The 24,409-nt window shown below is 33.4% G+C and overlaps 1 protein-coding gene across 2 annotated transcripts in view; it reads right to left on the bottom strand.

The window, feature by feature from the left end:
• The window catches only part of LOC118766506 (protocadherin Fat 4-like), a 362,146-nt gene that overhangs the window by 142,872 nt on the left and 194,865 nt on the right, over window positions 1-24,409 (bottom strand). For both annotated transcript variants that reach the window (XM_036509891.1, XM_036509892.1), the window contains 2 exons: window positions 11,949-12,113; window positions 9,516-9,763 (listed from right to left, as the gene is read on the bottom strand). In XM_036509891.1, the coding sequence (XP_036365784.1) occupies window positions 9,516-9,763; window positions 11,949-12,113 (413 nt within the window). The remainder of the gene's footprint in view (window positions 1-9,515; window positions 9,764-11,948; window positions 12,114-24,409) is intronic.

Genomic DNA, 24,409 nt, shown 5'->3' with positions numbered 1-24,409 from the left:
AAACTTAAAGTTAATATCTAATAATTACGATAATTAGATCATTACATAAACAACGATATTAACATAAAAAACATATTATTACACCATAAGAATTATAAAATATTAAAATTCATTGATCTTAAATATAAATATATAAAATATAAAATTCCAAATTAAAATATTTAAATTAAAGTTAAAATTTTAAAAATTATTTAAATAATTTAAACTTATAAATTTTAAATATATATATATATTTAAAAATTTTTTTATTATTATTATTATTATTATTTTATTATTTTATTTATTTATTTATTTATTTTTTGTGAATTATATAACTATCAAAAAGTATTAAAAGTTTAATATAAGATAAATAGTAAAAACACTACGATCGTTACATGCCCGTAACCAATTCGAATAACAATAATTTAAATTCAATTAAGAATTCGAATTATGGTTACAGTCAATCTTCAGGTTAATTGTAATATTTTAATTAGTAAACAGAAATATTTAAACAATATTTTAAAGAAATAAATAATATAAAAATTTTACTTATAAAAAACTCTATTATCAAACTAGAAACTTAACAATTATGATTAAATCAAAACATCAATTATAATGTTAAATATTAATTTTAATTTTTAAGTATTAATTTTTAAGGCAAGAAACCCACCAATAATCTAATATCAGTAATAGTCAATATCTAATTACATAAATATTTTACAAAAAAGTATTATATTATTAAAAATATAAAATTCAAATAATATATAAATTATCAATGAAAATATATAAATGTATATAAGTATTATAATTAAGATCTAAAATAATCTCTATAAATATATATATGCACATATAATAAAGACCTAATAAATTAATTTTTCATATTTAAAGATGAAATAGCTAATTTCAAAAAAACAAACAAACAATCGTAAACGAACGCTATATCAAATTAACTATTTTTATATCTCGTTGGCTAAATAATAACTTTCAGAAATCTTATATTTAAAATACTTAAAGAAATAATCAATTCGTAGTTATATAGTATCAAATAAATACTATAAATATATTTATCAATGGGAATAATAAATCTAGCAAATATCAATTTAAAAAGACAATAGATAAGTTAAAATAATAATTATAAGAAGTTTAAAACTACAATTAATGCTATTAATGCATGTATATACATAAACCTAACTTCAAACAACTCGTATACTTGCTATCAAACAACAAATCTATCGCTAAGTAAATTCTTACGAATAAACTTAAAGTTAATATCTAATAATTACGATAATTAGATCATTACATAAACAACGATATTAACATAAAAAACAATATTATTACACCATAAGAATTATAAAATATTAAAATTCATTGATCTTAAATATAAATATATATATACTTAGCTTAGCGAGGTTTTGTGATGAACTAAAATTTTGAATCGGAAAACGTCTTTACAGCGTTTATAAGAATACTCGTGGAATTACGTTATAAGCAAAACAAGAATGAATTGTTGAAGAATTCATTAAGCGTGAGTAACAAATACGCTTTATCAATGAAGATTGTGAATGGGAACAGTTATGGTTTATCAATAAATGTAAATAGAATGAAGTTACAGATAAAGAATAGAATCACTCTATACTATAAGATTTATTAAACCTAACTTCAAACAACTCGTATACTTGCTATCAAACAACGTATCTATCGCTAAGTAAATTCTTACGAATAAACTTAAAGTTAATATCTAATAATTATATAGAAAATTACGATAATTAGATCATTACGTAAACAACGATATTTACATAAAAAACAATATTATTACACCATAAGACTTATAAAATATTAAAATTCAAAGATCTTAAATATAAATATATATATACTTAGCTTAGCGAGGTTTTGTGATGAACTAAAATTTTGAATCGGATGTATGTATGTATGTATATATATATATATATATGTTGCTGCATCTGTCGCTTTTGCGTGTGATTTCATTTTACACGTTTGCGAATTTGGCTCTGGTGGTAGGGATGACTCGTAGTGTAAGAAGAGGTCCCTAGTGATAGCTTTCCTGTAAAAGTTAGTATTGATAGAGCTCTCCTCCGTGAGCCTGATTTGGAAACGAAGCAGAGATAGTATTCCAGATTCGTCCATGTCTTCTACTCTTTACTTTTACTCTTTTACTCTTTTGCTTGTTTCAGTCATTTGGACTGTGGCCATGCTGGAGCACCGCCTCCTATTTCAAATTCTATATGGTCTTCAATCTGCATGTCGTTTGTTCTTAAATCAGAATACATCTACAATAGATGCTTTGTTGAGAATCCACACAAACACACACACACACAAAAACACACAGTCTGATTTCTAGGGAGGCAAAAAGCGCACCTGCCCCATTCCCCCTAATAGTGGGGCCCCCTACCATGGTTTGTGGGCCTTCTGCCCTGAGAGTCTCCCCCATACTAGCAACCTTACAGGAAGAGAGCCATCCCCCAATTCTTAAAAGTTCTGCTTAAAGAAATATCCTTTAAAATACATTTTCTCCACTTTAGCTAAAGCAGTTACTTAACCTTCAAAATCTACAACGCAATTCTTCAAAATCAGTTTTTCAATCCCTTTGGAATAAAATAACGGATAAATGGGAAAAAATAACAATGGAAAACCAAAGTAACACAAACGAAAGCTTTCTAAAACCTAGTCAGTACTTCTATGTATTTATCTGTTTATATAAATAGATTTCAGACATTTGTTCTTGCGATTAAAACACATACACACACACACACACACACACACACACACACACACACACACACACACACACACGGTCACATATATTGTTGCCACTCTCTAAACTTCATCACATAGAAGTCTTTTCGTACGCTGGTAAAATTTAGGAGTAAAAGGTAAGACTGTCTGACTTCCAAAATTTTAATTTTCAAATTATTGTCTCAATTATAAAATTATCTCTTTGTCATATCATCATGCCACAGATAAAATCGGTTTTCCTTCAGCTTTAGAATATGATGTGTTCAAACATTTTTTCATATCGAACTGTATATTTTTTTTCATTTTTTTTTCAATATCTTTCGTCATTCCAATTCGTCAAGCTCTTGAAATTTCTATGCTAAAAGGTGGAAAAATATTTCACCGAAATCCTACGTTTTTAATGTTTATGTGTTACCCAGCCTCCTGAGATACTGGCCTACCAGTTTGTAATCGTTATATTCGTGTTACATTCTCAAAGATGAGTGTGATATTTAGGACCTATCACTGTCACTGGTGCTATTTTTTAACTTTATTTTTCAATGTATCAGTGGCCACAAATTTTCAGGTGTCTCTGTTGAGACATAAAATGTTATTGCATGCGGATGTCTACGCCTGAAATTTCTTGGTCGTAAATGGTGGATTAAAAAATAAAGAGATCGAAAAAATGTTGAACATAAAAATAAGCACAAGGACGTCACTAACAACAACCCATCTTAATTGCAATACAAAATACCCTTACCTCACAAAATTATTTGAACCGTTACATGTGCAGACGACATTTTTATTAACAAAAGTATAACTGTTAGCTCAAATATCGTTACATGATTGAAATTTAAAGGGATCCTTGAAATACACAGTTCCTTTGCAGGCCTATCCTTTTTGAAGCGTTTATGGCGTTCCTTTGTTTCTTTGGCTCCATGAAGGTGAAGAGTAATTTTGGGGAAAAGTAATTTAATGGATACGCAATCCTTAATTTGCAATCCTCAATTTGCTTTTTATTGCTTGAATTCTTTTCCATTAACACTTGATTTAAATTGGCTGCAGGCCTACTTATCTGTCCCAGCTGTAAACCTGATAGAAGTATGTGTAAAGAGTCTAGCTTAGTACTTAGTATGCCTGTAGTTGGTTTAAACAAAGTGAGTCTCCATGGCCGTTGTCATTTGTTTCTCTTGATTTTCTTTTTTCTTTTTGCTTTTTTTTCAGATTATATTGCCACACAGAATATACTGTATACCACACAATATTCAGCTGCTTCCAGAAAAATTTCCAAAGAAAGAAGTAAAAAAAAAATGCTACTGTATTTGCAAAGACACAACACCTTGCACAATTTTTCTTTGTTTCGAAAAGGACAATTAAAAAGATAATGAAGATTCAGTAACAGATGTCTCTTTTGAGAAACTAGCTGTACTCTCAAGTGCATTTGCAACATAGGAGAAACATATAAGCTCAAGATATTGAAAACGAAGGATCACCGCATTCTACTGATATGGATAGCGAAGTGTTATCTTCGGATCTACACCGAACCAGATAGTTTCTGTCCAGAAAAAAGTGTCCCTGTTTTTTTCAGAATACTGAATATTGACGCCAATATATAAAAAAAATGGTGAGCACTCATTATTTTAAAAATTCAATTTTGTACTGTTTGTGACAATGATGGGCAGTGTTTGACAAAGTGGATCTTGTACAGCCCACCAAGGAGTGCAGTTAATTGATTTTACTCTACTTTGATGTCAAGCTACCCTGGAAGGTTTTCCAACAAGGATGGGATTTAATGATTAGAAAAAACGCAGGGGAGAAAATGAAAACACAGAGGTCTATGTTGCTGTTTAATTTTCTTCTATGCGGGGATTGTTTTCATATTAATAACAAGTAGGAAAACAGTACAGAGAAACACGAAATACTGTGCTGAGGTATTGAGCTGTGTTGTGGCCGTATACAATAATTCTAGCCGATAGAGATCTGGCATTTAAGATGAGTGAAGAAATCATAGATCTATGTAAAATGGGAGCTTTTGTGCAATTATGGAATTTATTGCACACTTTGATCCATTTCTAATGGGTCACTTGAAAGTATTTGGCAATTTCGGAAGTCGTCAGCTGTCGCACTTATAATTACCACCAACGAAAAAATGGCTGTGTTATATTTAAGATATGGGAATCATATTGTATCAAAACTTAAAACTGCGAAGTATCTAATACCAGACCAGACCGCGCCGAAGTTTATCAGCTAACAGTTACTGTGCATTATATTGTTTCTGGGAAGCCGATAGAAAGGCTTTTAACTTTCCTGCAGACTGGTTTCACAAAGAGGAAACAGTGTGTGTGTGTGTGTGTGTGTGTGTGTGTGTGTGTGTGTGCGCACGATTTGCTCATTAATATGGAATTTAGTAATTCCATACTCCTAAATAATATTTGCCTAACGGTAGAGTTAGATAAAGCTACTGTGTTTGAGAATGACACCTAAGTAATGATATTTATGGCTTCTCAACTTCATTCGATCTTCCAGAAAGGGACAAAATGAAACAAAGGACTTTATTGCAAAATTCACACAACTCTCAATATTGGCAGTAATGATGATGATAATGATGATGTTCGCGGATGTTGTTGTTGGTGATGATGATTGTACGGTCATAAGGAAGTGATAGACGAGAGGAAAGCAACAATGATGAATTTTGCAAATTCTCTACTATTCTCCCCTATTCTCTACTGAATTAGTATTCTCATTTCTAATTTATTAGAAAACCTTCGTACATGGGTGAGCGATTCATGTTGGTTGAAACAAGTAAACAAGCATAAATACATTCATACATGCATATGTTCGCACATACATACATACCTACCTACCTTCTTGTAAACATACACTCATAAAAAGTCCGAACGTATTCATTTAAGATATTAATAGTGGTTTCAAATTTACACACAAGGCCAGCAATTCCAGATAGGAAGTAAGTCGATTACAACAACTCCAGTGCTCAAATGGTACTTAACTTAACGACTCCGAAAAGATGAAAGGCAAAGTCGACGTAGGCGGAATTTGAACTCAGAACATAAAGACGGACAAGCTACCGCTAAGGCATTTCAGCCGGTGTGCTAACGATTGCGCCAACATGTGATGATAATAATCTTTTCTACTAAAGGCACAAGGCCTGAAATTTTAAGGGAGGGCACTAGTCGATTACATCGATCCCAGTGTTCCATTAGTACTTAATTTATCGACCCCGAAAGGATGAAAGGAGAGTCAAATTCGGCGGAATTTGAAATCAGAAGTAAAGACGAATAAAATATCCGTTTCTTTATTACCCACAAGGGGCTAAACATAGAGGCGACAAACAAGGACAGACAAATGGATTAAATCGATTACATCGACCCTAGTGCGTAAATCGTACTTAATTTATCGACCCCGAAAGGATGAAAGGCAAAGTCGACCTCGGCGGAATTTGAACTCAGAACGTAACGGCAGACGAAATACGGCTACGCATTTCGCCCGGCGCGCTAACGTTTCTGCCAGCTCGCCGCCTTACAAGACGAATAAAATATCGCTAAGCATTTCGCCCGGTGTGCTGACGATTCTGTCATCGTGTTGCTTTGTGATGATGATAATATCATCACAAATAAAGAAGCAGTTTGAAGGGAACAAGTTTGGAGATTTGCTGAACAATTTCTAAATATCAAAAGTATGACAGCAAAAGTGCTGTGGCATAGTAGGAATGTGGTCAGAGTCTCTGGTGATCAAAATTATTCAATTCCGTTGCTAATTTGTGGATTGTTTAAGGCTCCTCGACAACAGAGATTCCTTTGACATCTAAAATTTTAGAAACCATTATCTATGTGATAGACAACATGATTCGGTGCTGGGTTACCATCCTGAAGTTAAATTAAAAGGTGATTGTATTGTCTCTAATGGGGTACAGGATTCTGTATGTCAAGGAAAGATTTTTATCTAAGATGCTGATTATTCATTTGATAATCCTTTAGTTCATGTTGCTGGAGAAATCTAGTACGTAATTAGCTCAGAAGAAGACACCAAAACCTCGAACTAATACATAACTCACCTTAGGACAAAGTATATTTCAAGTATAAAGAAAACGTGAAGAGGAGTCTTGATCTCGTTACGTCATTCTCAAAGGATATAAAGATAGATTTGGGTCAACATAATTGTAAGCCGAGGGAAAGCTAGCTGTGAGCCAAGCTAGTAAAATATCGACCGACTATTTTCCCGATGTCTTATAGGGAATGCTACTTGTACTTAGGCGTAAAAGAAAATATATCTACGACTTAGTTAAAATAAAAAAGGTGCATGAATCAGGAAAGAAAACACTGAGAACCCTCTGCATGATATAAATCAATCTATCACAAAGTTTACTCTACTGACTGGTGGATCAATATTTTGGATTTGTAGAGTGGATAATAAAGGAAATTGAGACAACCATTAACCATTAATTGACATTTTCACGTAAGTGATGACATCGACTGCTTCTGTCTGATAACGAAAATGCAGAGGCATAGTATCAATTCAAACGTCCTTTGAATACCACTTTATATCCATTCGATAGTGAAGGCGCATGGCTCAGTGGTTAGAGCGTCGAGCTTACGATCGTGAGGTTGTGAGCTCGAATCCCGGACCGGGCTGCGTGTTGTGTTCTTGAGCAAGACACTTTATTTCACGTTGCTCCAGTTCATTCAGCTGTAGAAATGAGTTGCGACGTCACGGGTCCCAAGCTGTATCGGCCCCTTTGACTTTCCCTTGTATAACATCGGTGGCGTGGAGAGGGGAGGCCGGTATGCGTGGCCGACTGCTGGTCTTCCATAAACCACCTTGCCCAGGCTTGTGACTTGGAGGGTTACTTTCTAGGTGCAATCTCGTGGTCAGTGTCGTGACCGAAAGGGGTCCCGATCCATTCGACGACATTGAGAAATCCCACTATTATTGAAGAGCAAAATCTTCGTTTGCATGCAAGCGGCAAATTATACGAGGATCCCTCAGAAAGTATTCTCTCATGAATGTTGATAGTCTCTTAAGGTCCAGAATCGATATATTATTTTGATCTCCTTCATTAAAACGATTCGCTACGCTGGGAAAGTAACCTTTCAGCATGACTCTCCAAATTTAGTAAATATTAGATTAGTGAGGAAACTTACTTTTAGCTACATTAAATCTCTGAGCGAGACGTAAACAGTTGCAATACGGAATCGTAACATATAATCGCCAACTAAGTGTGGCGTCCTATACAAGACAGTGCTACTGAAATTTATAGCCCCAGGAAGACATCCCTTCCAGCTGGCTAACTACACACATTCTGTGTCCGATTAGTATTTGCGAGGGTAGGTCATCGCTCCCACCACTAGCCTTACGTGATACACATGGACTCGAGTTTCTGGGTGGGTACCCGTCCTCAGCGTGTGTTAATCACCAGCTAGTGCTGAAAATTCACCCCACTCGCAAAATACTAAATGCTTTTTCCTGCTGGAAGATATGTCTTCCTGAGTCTCTAAACGACAGTAGCACTGTCCTGTATAGGACGCCACACTTGGTTGGCAATTATATGTTACGATTCCGTATTGCTACTGTATACATCTCGCTCGGAGATTTAATATAGCTTATTTCTCCTTTTACGAGTTCAGCGACGTTTCGTCGCTGGAAAAAGCATATAGCCTTTTACGAGTGGGGTGAGTTTTCAGCACTAGCTGGTGATTAACACAAGCTGAGAACGGGTTACCACCCAGAAACTCGAGTCCATGTGTATCACGTAAGGCTGGAGATGAGAGTAATGACCTCCCCTTGTAAATACTAATCAGACACAGAATGTGTGTCGTTAGCCAGCTGGAAGAGCTGTCTTTCTATAAACGTCAGTAGCACTGTCCAGTATAGGATGCCACACTTGGTTGGCAATTATATGAAACTTACTTTTGTCAATCTAAAATAAAAGTCTACAAGTATACAATTCGGATTATATTTTTAGATTTAGACTTGGAATTATTGCGACGTTTGGATATGTAGCTGATTGCTTCTACCCTAATCAGCAGAAACTGGCTAATTAAGAAATAATAGTTGCAAGCATATGTAATTTCAGATATGTAATTTGTAGTAAGTGCATTTATCCATACGATAAGTGTAAACAAACGCGGTGTGTATAAGCAGATAATAAGTGTATAAACACACACAAGCAAGCATGCATGCATATGTTTTTGAACACTACCATGCTCAAACCATAGAGAACCCACATATGTATGAAACATCTTCTATACTTACATCCATGTCCAGATACATACAAACATATGCACATCCATACATGCTTTCTTCACCATCTAGTTGTTATGTAAATTTGAACGAAAGAAACCGCTTCAAGGCTGGAAAACAGACCTTTCTCTATTGGTGAGAAATTTGGAAGATTTTGAAAGATAAAATCTAATGATCTTCTATATATGCATTCAAGCATACATGAAAACTATTTTCCTGTTATTCAGAGGTTATCTGCTGTGTGAAAACGTCAGCTATTACAATTGACGGGCGAGGCCAGAGTTTATTCAACAAGTATTTAAATAAATGCCACAAGGAGATATTTGTTTGAGGCACATTCACACAATTAACCACACAAAACATGCGCGTTGCAAATATTTAATATTTGTGTTTGAAACGTTTTTGGTGTTTAATAATATCCTGATACAATTACATTTAGAAGTAAGCAAGATTAAATCATAGAGATTAGACTACAAAGAACCAAATCAATCTCAGTATTATAAAATTCAAACAATTAAAAACATTTCATGATGAAAATCGCTTACCGTCGCAAACTGATATCTTCTGTTTGGTCTTCTGCTTTAATAAGGATTCGATACTCTGGAAAAATACCTTTTCGCCGTAAATCTCTTAGACTTTGACCCACTCTAAGATTTCCGCTTTCATCCATTTTGAAACGGCTTATGTCATTGAAGGAGGTTCCTCCACCTTTTCTGGTGACTTCAATAATTGTGTAAGCAACGGTACCGTTCTCTGCTAAATCAGGATCAAATGCATCAATGCTTTCTGTGAGCTGAAGAAATATTAATGTAGATAAGAAACCAAAGACAATGAATTGGTAGAATTGTTGAAGAAGTTGGACAAACAATTTTGCAGTATTTAGTTAAGATTTTTATGTTCTGATTTGAGATTCCGTCGAAGTCAAAATCATTTTTATATTTCCGGTCAATTTAATGGACAAAACTCTTCCACAGAATGTGTGGTTTTAGACTAATATCCTCTATAAGAATCGATTTTGGTTAATATCGATATTTAAAGAAACCGACTCTCATGCCAGAGAGTACTATCAAACACTTTTAATAACGACAACTGATAAGAATTGTAGGTTACAACAATGCTGTATTTTGGAGAGTTCCAGTCACACAGGTATCTCACTCCTTAGAGTTAGAAGTCAGTTCTCATAAGCTAAGTTTTTTATTTGGTTGAGTTTTTGATCATATTCTCCACGGCGGATATATTTAAATATGTACCTCAAAAAATCTCGAATAGTCTACACCTGACAATACGGGTAGGCTATGGCTAACCGAATGGAAAAAAGTTTTGAAAATCCAGGTTTTCCAATCTGTCAGCCATTGAAAATAAAATAGGATTAATTTTGATTACACCGGGTAATGACAAGTTTTTAACAAAATACAAACTTAAATAGAAATTGTGAAATCAGATAAGCAAAACTTTGAGTAAATTGTTACTATACACCGTAAAAGTCAAAAACAAAAATAATAAAGCAAAAAAATTCGTCTTAAGTTTTTTCTCAGGTACATACCACTGGAGGAAGAAAATGATTAATGATTAGATCAAGCAGAACATGTTTCTCTGATTAGTAAAGGACTGGAATAGAATCAGTCTAAACTTGAAGAAAGATCGTTAAAATAGATCTAAAAAGTTCTTTTTGTTAGAGAATTGAGAAGAACTGATAAGTCTGGTAGAGATATATATTTTTAGGAAGTCAATTTAACCTAATCCAGAGCGGAGAAATCTATTCACCCCTTTTGAATATAGTGGTGATGATTAGCTTTTTAATTAATTTATGATGTCATCTTCTTTACAAACTTCATAATCTATTTCAAAAATTCAAATGTAATTTTTGTTGGAAGGATTTGAGAGATGAAGATTAGATTTGGAGAATTTCAATGAGTAACCCCAATGAATATTTAAACAGAGATCTCTACCAAATGTATAACTATTTGACTAATGAGATTTGTATTCTACGTTGTGCAAATAGTTAAACATTCGTCTACCTTTAAATTTGCTTTCAATTATAGGTGGGCTACGTGAGAAATATTTCTACTTTTAATTAACAAAACAACTGATTTCTTATTACATAACATTGGTTTCTAATATTGGCATATAACCAAACACTTTTGGGGAGAGGTTAGAGTCTATCAATTCGATTTCAGTACATGAATATATTTATCGAGCTGAGAAGGATGAAAAACAAAGCTGACATTGAAAGGGTTTCAGATCAGAACTCAAAGTCCCGTAACTAAATATCCAAATGCATTTTATTTGCCGCATTGCTCATTCTGCCAAATTACTGCCCTTCCTCATAACATAGCACTCAAGAAAATGCTTTGCGGTGTTAAGTCTGTTTATGCTGATAGTTCAATTCCAGCTGAGACCAACTTTGCCTTTCTTCCTTGCGTGGTTAATCAAATAAAGTACCAGTCAAGTACTGGAATCAATTAATTCGACTAATCCCTCTCCGCTAAAATTAATGGCCTTATAACAAAAGTTGAAACATCATTTCATATATAATAATTTACTTTGCAGATCCAGTTATGCACTGGGGTCGATATAATCGACTTAATCCCTTTGTCTGTCCTTGTTTGTCCCTTCTATGTTTAGCCCCTTGTGAGTAATAAAGAAATGGGTATTTCGTCTGTCGATACGTTCTGAGTTCAAATTCCGCCGAGGTCGACTTTGCCTTTCATCCTTTCGGGGTCGATAAATAAAGTACCAGCTTCGCACTGGGGTCGATGTAATCGACTTAATCCCTTTGTCTGTCCTTGTTTGTCCCCTCTATGTTTAGCCCCTTGTGGGTAGTAAAGAAATATATATAGTAAGACCAGTAAGTAAAGTGATTCTATATTGTGAGAGCAATATATGATGAGATTTTGCACATTGATATTAAACGATTAGGGTGAGAACTCTATTTATACATTCATTATTTATTTTTTTAAATTGTATTCTTATCTTACCGAATGTACAGGTTCATTGAATGGAATGTTGTCCTTTATTTCATATTTGTAGAATTGCTTTCTGAACTTCGGCGCATTATCATTAATATCTTTTACTTCGAGAAGGATCCTTGCATTAGGGTTGCTTAATTTCCTCTCTTCACTTTTAGTTTCAACAGCACGCACCTATGGAAGGAATTACAATTAAATAAGAGAAATAAATTAGCAAACTATTCACGAACTCATCTTGTAGTAACACGATTTCCTCATATCACTACATATGCGGTCAAGAGGAAAATGGGGAAAAAAGCGGAAGTAATGAGAGCTAAAATCGAAAAGAAAATTTGGTAACTATGAGAAAATAATGACTTATTTTTCGCTTAAATAAACAAACAAGAAGTTATTTTACACAAGAACTACCATGGACTGAATGAGTTCATCTATATTACTAGCGTCTATCAATTATGCATTGTCAAGTGTGAAGAAATCTTCATATATGAAAGTTACTCAATTTTTCATTTGCAATCGGTCACATTTACTACAAGTCGATTGTTCTACTTTTCTGGAAGCAGAAATCTTTTCAATAACTTATGAGTTTATCGTGTACGTCATTTAATAAAGAGTTACTATAGACCTTAATATATATTGAAATATATTAAATGTATACAGTATATTAACTGCCTCCATTTATATATGCAGTTTGTCTGTATTATTTCTCTTAGATCGTTTCGTTTCCCATACGCAGGTGTATACATACATACATACATACATACATACGTACATACATACATACATACATACATACATACATACATACATACATACAGTCAATAAATGGGATCCATTGATTTTCAGTATAGAAAACACTTAGTAACGCTCAAATGATTCAAGGTTTTCTACTCTAATGGCGGATACTGAATTTATCCAATGTTGATGGCTTCCATCATGGCCTGCATATTGTGATGAACTATATCTACCAACATTATGATGGATCTCCGAGTCCCCAGAAGCAACCGTTGGACTTATAACACTTTACTCCCTCCCATTTCATTTTCTCTGTCATTTGTACTCTTTGTAACTTGGATCTATTAATATAAATACCTATATATTTATATACTTAAATATTCATCGTCTGAAAGTCTCAACTCTTTGCTTTCTCTCGTTTTTCACGTATACATATATACATATTTCATATTTCGTACCCAAGCTGTTATATTTAATATATTCAATTTACTTATCCGCAAAATTGTTTACATACATTTATACGTGTGTGTATTTATGTATGTACGTCTGTCTATTTGTATGTCTGTATGTCTGTCTGTATGTATGTATGCATGTAAGTATGTGTGTATGTATGTGTTGATGTAGTTGTGTGTCAGTGTGTGCATACATATGTAAATATATATAAGCATATGCATATCTATACATATACGGGGTGCGTTCGAAAAGTACCCGATTTAGGTTTATTCACAAAATCTAATGCCGCGTGAGAATAACACTTTGGGTCGGAGGTGGAACCATCATTCCTGTGCATGCCTGAAGGCCAGACTCAAGTCGAGACGAGAATCCGATTGAGAAGGTTCGACGAATAGTCATGGAAGACTGTTCTGTGACAATCCTGAAAAATGCTCATGAAGTGGGAATAAGCAAATAATCTTTGCATTCTCTTTTAATGAAAAATTTGTGCATGCTCAGAGTGTCGGCGAAACTTGTCCGCAAGATGCTGGCGGAGCAGCAGAAATTGCTCAGGACATACTGGGCTGTGCAAACCACGACCTAGACTTCCTGAAAACCACCATCACTGGTGATGAGGCATGCGTTTGGTCATCTTGCCTGAAAACAATAGTTTGATGAGCATGCATTACACGTCTGAACTCTAAGCGTAACAGCCGGCATTTAACGTGACCTACCGGCTCGACAATTTTTGCGCAGAAAGGGTGATGTCACCTCCAATCCAAAGTATTTTGACGACGGTTTTCGCTGGAAAAAAATAAAGTCGGACCGATACATTTTGAACGCACCTCGTATAGGTATACGCACACTCAATACACGCACGTTTATATTAAAGTTTTACGCATTCTACTGAAATAGTAAATCATAACGTTCAATTATTTCTCATGAATATTAACACCCATTTAGAATTGGTAAAGTTTGAAACGATAATCGAAACCACAGCGTGGGATCAGTTTATTAGCATATTACTTCTTGTAATGCAGATGTCATATTTACTGTGAACAACTTATATTCACATTAACAAGCAAGAAAGAGGAAATAAATGACAACAAGTGCTCTTTTAGTAACAAACATTATTCCAACAACAATGTAGAATTCGTTTCAGCTCAAAAACACTTATTTCAGAATCACATGAAATAGAAACATGCCTACATACACCACAACCACGCTTATATATATATATATATATAAGTGAGGGCGCGTGGCTTAGTGGTTAGGGCATTCGGCTCATGATCGTAAGGTTGTGAGTTCGATTCCCGGCGACGCGTTGTGTCCTTGAGCAAGACACTTTATTTCACGTTGCTCCAGTCACTCACTCAGCTGCAAAAATGAGTTGTACTTGTATTTCAAAGGGTCAGCCTTGTGTCCTCTGTGTCACGCTGATTATCCCCGAGAACTACGTAAGGGTCACGTGTCTGTGGAATGCTCAGCCATTTGCCCGTTAATTTCACGAGCAAGCTGTTCCGTTGATCGTATCAGCTGGACCCGTCGTCGTAACCGCGGAGGGTCTTTTTATATATATATATATATAATATATATATAATATCTATATATATATAGATCAATAATGGTGGGGTTGTGTTGACCGCACGTGGAGAAATGATAAGTAAGGAAAAATTTTTTAAAAATGCAGATGCTCAAATGAAAAAAATTTTTATAAAATGAGAAAATGATAAAATATATAAATATATTTTATTCAACCGGTTTTCGTCATTGTATGACTTGTCAAGAATATTTATGTTTTAAGAAGTTATTTTAAAATTAGAAAGGGGAAAAAAGAAAATTGCATTGTTTTTTGTAAAAGAATAATGATAAAATGTACAAATTAAAAAATAAGTTCTCCGATACATTGTGAGTTCGTTGTGTATCTTGAGTTTTATGGTTGTTTACCAAAAATTACCTTGAGGTGTTAAGATCCAAGGATTAAGAGCATGTGATGTGTTGTGTTTGTTAATTCAGCATGTTGCAGGACAGGAAGTAGTAGTAATTGTGGTCCTGGTTCTTCAGTTCCTGTGTTGTGGGTAAGGGGAGACAACTCTTTTGAGTTCTTCAATAAAACCCAAATTATAAAACTATCATTTTAGCTTCATTTGCATTATCTTTTTTATATATATTGCTTGTTAACTTAACTTTCAGATTTTAACACTTTATTTATATTATTTTCTAATAATATAAATCTGCATAGACAATTGCATTTCAAATTGTCATATCATTTATAATAAAAATGATAGTAATAACAACAATAGTAAAAATGATATTTAAAGAATATAAGTTTTAGCTTGAAGTGATGAATGCATGGTATCTTTATATATTTGTGTTAGTCCATCCATGAAGAGTGAGATGAGAGAAAGGAAGTTTGATCAACGAGGAGTTTGCATATTAAGTTGTGTTTGGGATTTTTTCAATAAAGAGATTCTCCTTGTTAATTCTCTCTCCTGTGTGGTGATCCCGTCTTTACATTGGTAGAAGGGGAATATATAGAATTTGGGTTTAAGTCTTTAGCACATGAGTCTAAGTGGTCACTCAGTGGAATTTGTCGGTATTCCGGGAGATTTATTTGTTCTTTATGCACCGTTACTCGTTTACGTAACGGGAGACTCGTTTGTCCAACATAATTATGTTGGCAACCAGCGCATGTGAGAACGTAGATAAGGTTCTCGGAGGAACAGGAGAAGTTAGTCTTGATTTTAAACTTCGTACCTTGTTTGAAGGTAAATTCAGAGCCTTCAAGTAGAAAGGGGCAGGTACCACAGTTTGAGCGTGCACATTTTTTTACTGTTGGGGGTGGATGTGGTGTGTGAAGTTTGGCATTTGTCAAGAGTTTTTTAAAGATTTGTGTTGCCTTTTGCATTTGAGGATTTTGTGTGTATTTATAATGTTTTTCATTTTTGGGTCTGTTGACAGTAGACTGAGGTTTTGTATGATTGTGGTGTATGCTTCGATATTTTTGGGGTTGTGGGTGGAAATGTATGGAAGTATTTTGAGGTTGTGTGTGGTGTTAGGTTGGGTGGTTTTCATGTGTGTTTTTCTAGTTCTTTGGCGCGTTTTATTCCATACTCTATAAGGGTGGAGGGATATTGACGTTGTAATAGTGTTTTTTTGAGGTCTTGAAGGCGTATTTCTCGTGTTTTTGGATCCGAGACAATGGTGCATACCCTTTTAGCTAAATTGAAAGGATATTTGTCTTGGTGTGTTTTGGGTGGCATGAACTAAAGAGGAGGTATTGTTGTGAGTCTGTAGGTTTGTGGTAGATGTCTGTTATGCTTTGGTTCTTAGGTGTTTTTATAATTAGGAGATCAAGGAATGGGAGATGATGTTTGCTTAATTCCATAGTGAATTGGATGTTGGGATGTATGTTGTTTAGTATGGTTTTGAATTCCAGGAGTTTTTCATAAGGTTCTTTCCATATGATGAAACAATCATCTAAATACCTTTTCCAGTTTTCCATTAGGTAGGTGTGGAAAACATGTCCAAATTTCTGGCTTGATATTTCATAGAGTGACAGTTCGAAGTAACCCATTATGAGGTTCGCAAGGACTGGTGCAGCCTTGGTACCCATCGCAATGCCACATTTTTGACGGTAGTGTGTGTCGTCGAAGAGAAAAAAATTGTTTGTCAGAATGAACTTAAGAGATTCTGTAATAAAAGACTGTTAATGCGGTCAGGGAATGTCTCTGGGTGTTTTTCTAGCCAGAAGTCAATTGCCTCTATACCATACTCGTGTGGAATGTTGGTGTAGAGGTTGATGACATCAAAGGATACCAGGAGTGCCTCCTCGTTAACTGTTTTCGGGAGGTGTTTGAGCATGTCCAGATCATCCCTAATGAAACTTTTGATGTGGGTAAGGAAAGGTTTCAAAAGGATGTCTAAGAAGTTACTCAGGCGGTGTGTTTCACAGGAGGTACCAGCCACGATGGGCCTTAGTTTTAGGTCCTCCGGTGCTTTGATGTTGATGTGGATGTCAGTGGAGAGTTTGCAGGCTTCGGTGATGTATTTGTTTTTATGGATTTTAGGAAGGCCATAAAAAGGCTGGGCTTGCATTTGAAAATGGTGATATAATCCCTTTCTTTTTCTGTGAGTCCCTGACCGTGTTGGCGTATGAGTGTGGTGAGGTTTCTGATTGTTTTTTGCTGTTTGTAGTTGTTAATAACCTCATAGAAAATGTTATTGTTAAGCATGGAGAACACTAGGTGTTTATAAAATTCCGTGTCCATATATCAAGCCAGAAATTTGGACATGTTTTCCACACCTACCTAATGGAAAACTGGAAAAGGTATTTAGATGATTGTTTCATCATATGGAAAGAACCTTATGAAAAACTCCTGGAATTCAAAACCATACTAAACAACATACATCCCAACATCCAATTCACTATGGAATTAAGCAAACATCATCTCCCATTCCTTGATCTCCTAATTATAAAAACACCTAAGAACCAAAGCATAACAGACATCTACCACAAACCTACAGACTCACAACAATACCTCTCTTTAGTTCATGCCACCCAAAACACACCAAGACAAATTCCCTTTCAATTTAGCTAAAAGGGTATGCACCATTGTCTCGGATCCAAAAACACGAGAAATACGCCTTCAAGACCTCAAAAAAAAACTATTACAACGTCAATATCCCTCCACCCTTATAGAGTATGGAATAAAACGCGCCAAAGAACTAGACAACACTACACTGAAAACCACCCAACCTAACACCACACACAACCTCAAATACTACTTCCATACATTTCCACCCACAACCCCAAAAATATCGAAGCATACACCACAATCATACAAAACCTCAGTCTACTGTCAACAGACCCAAAAATGAAAAACATTATAAATACACACAAATCCTCAAATGCAAAAGGCAACACAAATCTTTAAAAAAACTCTTGACAAATGCCAAACTTCACACACCACATCCACCCCCAACAGTAAAAAATGTGCACGCTCAAACTGTGGTACCTGCCCCTTTCTACTTGAAGGCTCTGAATTTACCTTCAAACAGGTACGAAGTTTAAAATCAAGACTAACTTCTCCTGTTCCTCCGAGAACCTTATCTACGTTCTCACATGCGCTGGTTGCCAACATAATTATGTTGGACAAACGAGTCTCCCGTTACGTAAACGAGTAACGGTGCATAAAGAACAAATAAATCTCCCGGAATACCGACAAATTCCACTGAGTGACCACTTAGACTCATGTGCTAAAGACTTAAACCCCAAATTCTATATATTCCCCTTCTACCAATGTAAAGACGGGATCACCACACAGGAGAGAATTAACAAGGAGAATCTCTTTATTGAAAAATTCCAAACACAACTTAATATGCAAACTCCTCGTTGATCAAACTTCCTTTCTCTACCTCACTCTTCATGGATGGACTAACACAAATATATAAGATACCATGCATTCATCACTTCAAGCTAAAACTTATATTCTTTAAATATCATTTTTACTATTGTTGTTATTACTATCATTTTTATTATAAATGATATGACAATTTGAAATGCAATTGTCTATGCAGATTTATATTATTAGAAAATAATATAAATAAAGTGTTAAAATCTGAAAGTTAAGTTAACAAGCAATTATATAAAAAAGATAATGCAAATGAAGCTAAAATGATAGTTTTATAATTTGGGTTTTATTGAAGAACTCAAAAGAGTTGTCTCCCCTTACCCACAACACAAGAACTGAAGAACCAGGACCACAATTACTACTACTTCCTGTCCTGCAACATGCTGAATTTAACAACACAACACATCACATGCTCTTAATCCCTTTGGATCTTAACACCTCAAGGTAATTTTTTGGTAAACAACCATAAAACTCAAGATACACACGAACTCACAATGTATCGGAGAACTTATTTTTTAATTTTTGTACATTTTTATCATTATTCTTTTACAAAAAACAATGCAATTTTCTTTTTTTCCCCTTTCTAATTTTTAAAATAACTTCTTAAAACATAAATATTCTTGACAAGTCATACAATGACGAAAACCGGTTGAATAATAATATTTTATATATTTTATCATTTTTCTCATTTTATTAAAATTTTCTTTCATTTGAGCATTCTGCATTTTAAAAAAAATTTTTCCTTACTATATATATATATATATATATTATATATATATATACAAAAAGCAATAAAGATTCAAGTTAATTAAATGAATTTACTTGAATATGGTACCTAACTTAGATGCATCAAAAAAAACTATACTGTTTTTTAACAATACAGTAATGTGGGGTGATTATAAGCGAGAAAGGAGCAACAAGAATGGATAGGTTTTTAGTACAATCGTTTCATACAAGGACAGGCTTTATTAAAAGTTTCAAAAATTACAGCATATAAACGTGTCCCGTACTCATCAGCTAAATACATGTGAGTTCTCTAGACATCCTAGTGGTTGAGGCTATACTCATGAAGTAATGTAGATAATTAAGTAACATAAACAGATTTCCAAAGTTCATTAAAGTTCTTTAAAGATGATGTACAGTCTTATCACAGAATTTTAAAAAAAAAGTTTTAATAGCATCACAGAGAAGGTGACCTAATCCATAGTGCACATATGAATTTCCAGAGATATGATGAGGGATTACATACTCACAGAAGACAAATTTATCCATTGTTAATCACAACGAGGTGGGTCTCAATTCCTGCTTATTAGCATTACAGAGAGGGTGAATTAATCCTTTGTATAGATGCACAATTTCCAATGGTGTAGATGTAAATTTCCAGAGAAATGAAGAGGAATTTCATATTCACAGGCGATAAATTTATCAATGGTTGAACACAATGAGGTAGGTATCAATTCTTGTTATATGATTAGGTATTTGCCACATTAATCACATTACTGCTATTTACAAGAGGCTGTAGCTATTTAACTTTTAAAGGCTGAAGGGCTTTCTAGAGAGGTAAAGAATAGAAAAGGGAAGGGAATAGAAGAAAAGAGAGAAAATAAAGGAGGAGGGAGCAAAAAAGGGGGGGAAGGCGACTAAAAGAGAAGAGAAAAGGAAAAGAGAATAAGAAGAAGAAAAAGAAAAAAAGAAAAGAGAAAGAAATAGGGAAAGAAGGAAAAAAGAAAAAAAAAAAAAAGAAAAAAAAAAGAAAAAAAGAAAAAAAGAAAAAAAAAAAAAAGAAAAAAAAAGAAAAAAAGAAAAAATTCTCTTTTTCCTTTTCTCTTCTCTTTTAGTCCCCTCCCCCCCTTTTTTGCTCCCTCCTCCTTTATTTTCTCTCTTTTCTTCTATTCCCTTCCCTTTTCTATTCTTTACCTCTCTAGAAAGCCCTTCAGCCCTTAAAAGTTAAATAGCTACAGCCTCTTGTAAATAGCAGTAATGTGATTAATGTGGCAAATACCTAATCATATAACAAGAATTGATACCTACCTCATTGTGTTCAACCATTGATAAATTTATCGCCTGTGAATATGAAATTCCTCTTCATTTCTCTGGAAATTTACATCTACACCATTGGAAATTGTGCATCTATACAAAGGATTAATTCACCCTCTCTGTAATGCTAATAAGCAGGAATTGAGACCCACCTCGTTGTGATTAACAATGGATAAATTTGTCTTCTGTGAGTATGTAATCCCTCATCATATCTCTGGAAATTCATATGTGCACTATGGATTAGGTCACCTTCTCTGTGATGCTATTAAAACTTTTTTTTAAAATTCTGTGATAAGACTGTACATCATCTTTAAAGAACTTTAATGAACTTTGGAAATCTGTTTATGTTACTTAATTATCTACATTACTTCATGAGTATAGCCTCAACCACTAGGATGTCTAGAGAACTCACATGTATTTTAGCTGATGAGTACGGGACACGTTTATATGCTGTAATTTTTGCAACTTTTAATAAAGCCTGTCCTTGTATGAAACGATTGTACTAAAAACCTATCCATTCTTGTTGCTTCTTTCTCGCGTATATATATATATATATATAAGCGTGGGTTTGTGGTGTATGTATATATATATATACATACATATATACATATATACACACATATATACATATATATATATATATATACATATATATACATATATATACATATATATACATATAAACACATACATATTTATACATATATACATATATACATATACATACATACACATGCATACATATACATACATACATATACATACATATACATACATATATATATTATATAATATATAGATATATATATATATACATATACATACATATATATATATATAATATACATAAATATATATATAAATAATATATTTATATATAATATAAAATAAATATAAGAGAGTATTTCATGCTGCATATAATTTAATTAATTATATTTATATATATATATATATATGTATTACCTACAAAATAAATAAAAGGGTACGTATATTTTACAGACTTGCTTTGTTGTAACATTCTCAGCACAGATCTTTTATGTAGCGGTAGGTAATGTATTTTGTACAAATGCTACTGCGCCGAACAACAATGAAAGCAAAATCAAAGCAAAGCAAAACTAGGTATCTAATGCAATTTTTGAAGTGAGAAGTTGAAAAAAGTTTATTTCGAGAAGACGAAAATATATTTTCTAAGCTTGAACTATATTCCTGGATTCCTGTCATCCATTCAACGCTGACTCAATTTAATATACCTACTTTTTAGTAAATATAAGATGTTATTGTTGTTGCAGTTGTTATTATTATTATTATTATTATTGTTATCATTATTATTATATTATTATTATTATTATTATTGTTATCATTATTATTATTATTATTATTATTATTATTATCATTATTATTATTATTATTGTTATTATTGTTATCATTATTATTATTATTATTATTGTTATTATTGTTATCATTATTATTATTATTATTGTTATTATTATTATTATTATTATTATTGTTATTATTATTATTATTATTGTTATTATTATTATTATTATTATTATTATTATGATTATTGTTGTTGTTATTATTAGTGTTGTCGTTGTTTTTTTTCCAGACGTTTGGCTAAGTTATTTGTTTAGATACCACCGGGAAATTTTTCTGTATTTTATTGAATTAACATAAATGTCGAAAACCTGTAAATCTCGGTTTTCTCTAAAACTTCTTGTTTTCCGTTTTCCTTTGTTTTACTCTCTCCAAAGTATTTATTTAATTTCTCCCCTGCCAGAAACGTTATGTTATTAAATTATATATTTTAAGATGTACAAAATCATTCATTTTGTCAGGCGATTTCGAACATTTCTCAAACCACCGAAACTACAATAGCAAACCAAATAAAGAAATAAAAACAACAGGAGACATGGTTTTAGACAGCTTCACTGTAAATTTCGGATCTTTTCGGTTTGAACGGCAGTTTTTTCTAACGGTGCTATATGAAATTGTCACCCATAATTATGACCCACGTATCGATCTATTGCATTCCAATCTGTTTTAGGGTTAGTGTTAGTTAGGGTTAGTTAGGGTTACGGGTGGGGGGAATGTATCTTTTTTTCTTCACGAATGTAAATAAATCCAATCTGTTTCTTAAACGAGGGACATATTCATACGGCACAGAATGTTGTTTTTTTTACCTTAATAGACGTATTTGATTGGTTGAACTGCAGAAATTGAAGAAAAAAAACAACAAATATCTTACAAACTATAGAATTTTCTCAAAAAGCCAAGAGAAAAAGATGTTTTATAAACACATTCTACCAGTATACGAAGTTTAAAATTTTTTAGTTACCTAGAAATTATGTTAAAAACTGCCGTTCAAACCGAAAAGATCCGAAATTTCTCTTTCGTATCCATAGCAAGACCATATCCAAAGAGATGTGATCCCTATTTTCATGTAGAAGCATTTGACAAAATTTCAACAGGTTTCACCTTTATATTCGACATTAGCAGCGTGTTTCTGGTTATATTCTTTGGAAGCCTCTATAGGAATTGATAACATTATATATAGTTTACTCCGCTGATATTTATATAATATATAATAAATGTCCTGCGCCACGGATGAAGCCGCAGCTCACTAAGACTTTGCTATCAACGAAAGAACGAAAATCAAATCTGTCAACATAATAACAGATTAATCGGAAGTTTTTCAGCTTTATTTATTCCGGAATCGTAAACTTTATGACAGGAATCTAGACAACTGAGAAAATTCTAAGGGATTCATTCGGTATAGTATTGATTCTAAAATCCTCAAAACCAGATATTTTTCAAATGACATTTCACAGATATTGCCTGTTATTTTGTGTAGGAAACAGCAAAATTATTTCAGTATTGATTTATCAAATTAACACAAGGCTGTAGCTATGTTGGGAAGATGGTAGGTAATTAATTAATATTGATTTATAACCAATGACGATGTTGCTTAAATTCTGCAAATTAAAATAAATAGAACTTTTTCTAACTGGTTCAACCTCTCTTGCCCCGAAGGAAGCTACACTAGCGATGCATATGTTATAGTAAGTAAGCAACCCCCACCCACAATAAAAATCAAAAGGAAAATCAACAACAACTACAAAGAAAAGAAAACGAAAGCAAAAAGTTATTTTTTCGAGGCAGTTCTTAAAGGAGGTAATGTGCAAGTGTGAATGCAATCTGATTTTATGAAAAAATGTTCAGAACAGAAAATATACAGAAGATATGAAATGAGATGTTTCTATAAGGCAACATCCATCTAGATGCAAATAAGCTCACAGATCCAGGATTACTCATACTGTAAAAGGTAAACAAATTCCTTTCCAAATTATTTACTTCAACCAACAGAAATTAGGTGCATTATTGCAAGCTGTTCTTAGAAGCCAATTTTTTTATTCGAAAGCATGCGAGGAGGCTGATATCACACACACACACACACACACACACACACGGATGCACGCACACACGCACGCACGCACACACACACATATATGCGTGTGTGTGTATGTATGCGTGTGTATGTGTGTGTGTATACTAAGAGAAGAAAGGAGTTGCTGGTATTACATGCATTCTACAGTTTCCAACTAGTCCAATGATATAAATGGCGGTACCCCAGCATGGCCACAGCTCATAAGCTGAAACTGGAATCAATCAATCAATCATAGGTTACAAACCATATAACATGCATAAAATACCCCTCTCTCTGTATGTATGTATGTATATATATATATATATATATATGTATATATATATTTGTATATATATATATATATGTATATATATATTGTATATATATATATATGTATATATATTTGTATATATATTATATGTATATATATA

This window comes from Octopus sinensis, linkage group LG16, assembly GCF_006345805.1.
Source record: "Octopus sinensis linkage group LG16, ASM634580v1, whole genome shotgun sequence".
In the NCBI taxonomy this organism is placed as follows: domain Eukaryota; kingdom Metazoa; phylum Mollusca; class Cephalopoda; order Octopoda; family Octopodidae; genus Octopus; species Octopus sinensis.
Note: the sequence above shows the minus strand (reverse complement) of the source record. Positions and strands in the feature narration are given on the sequence as shown.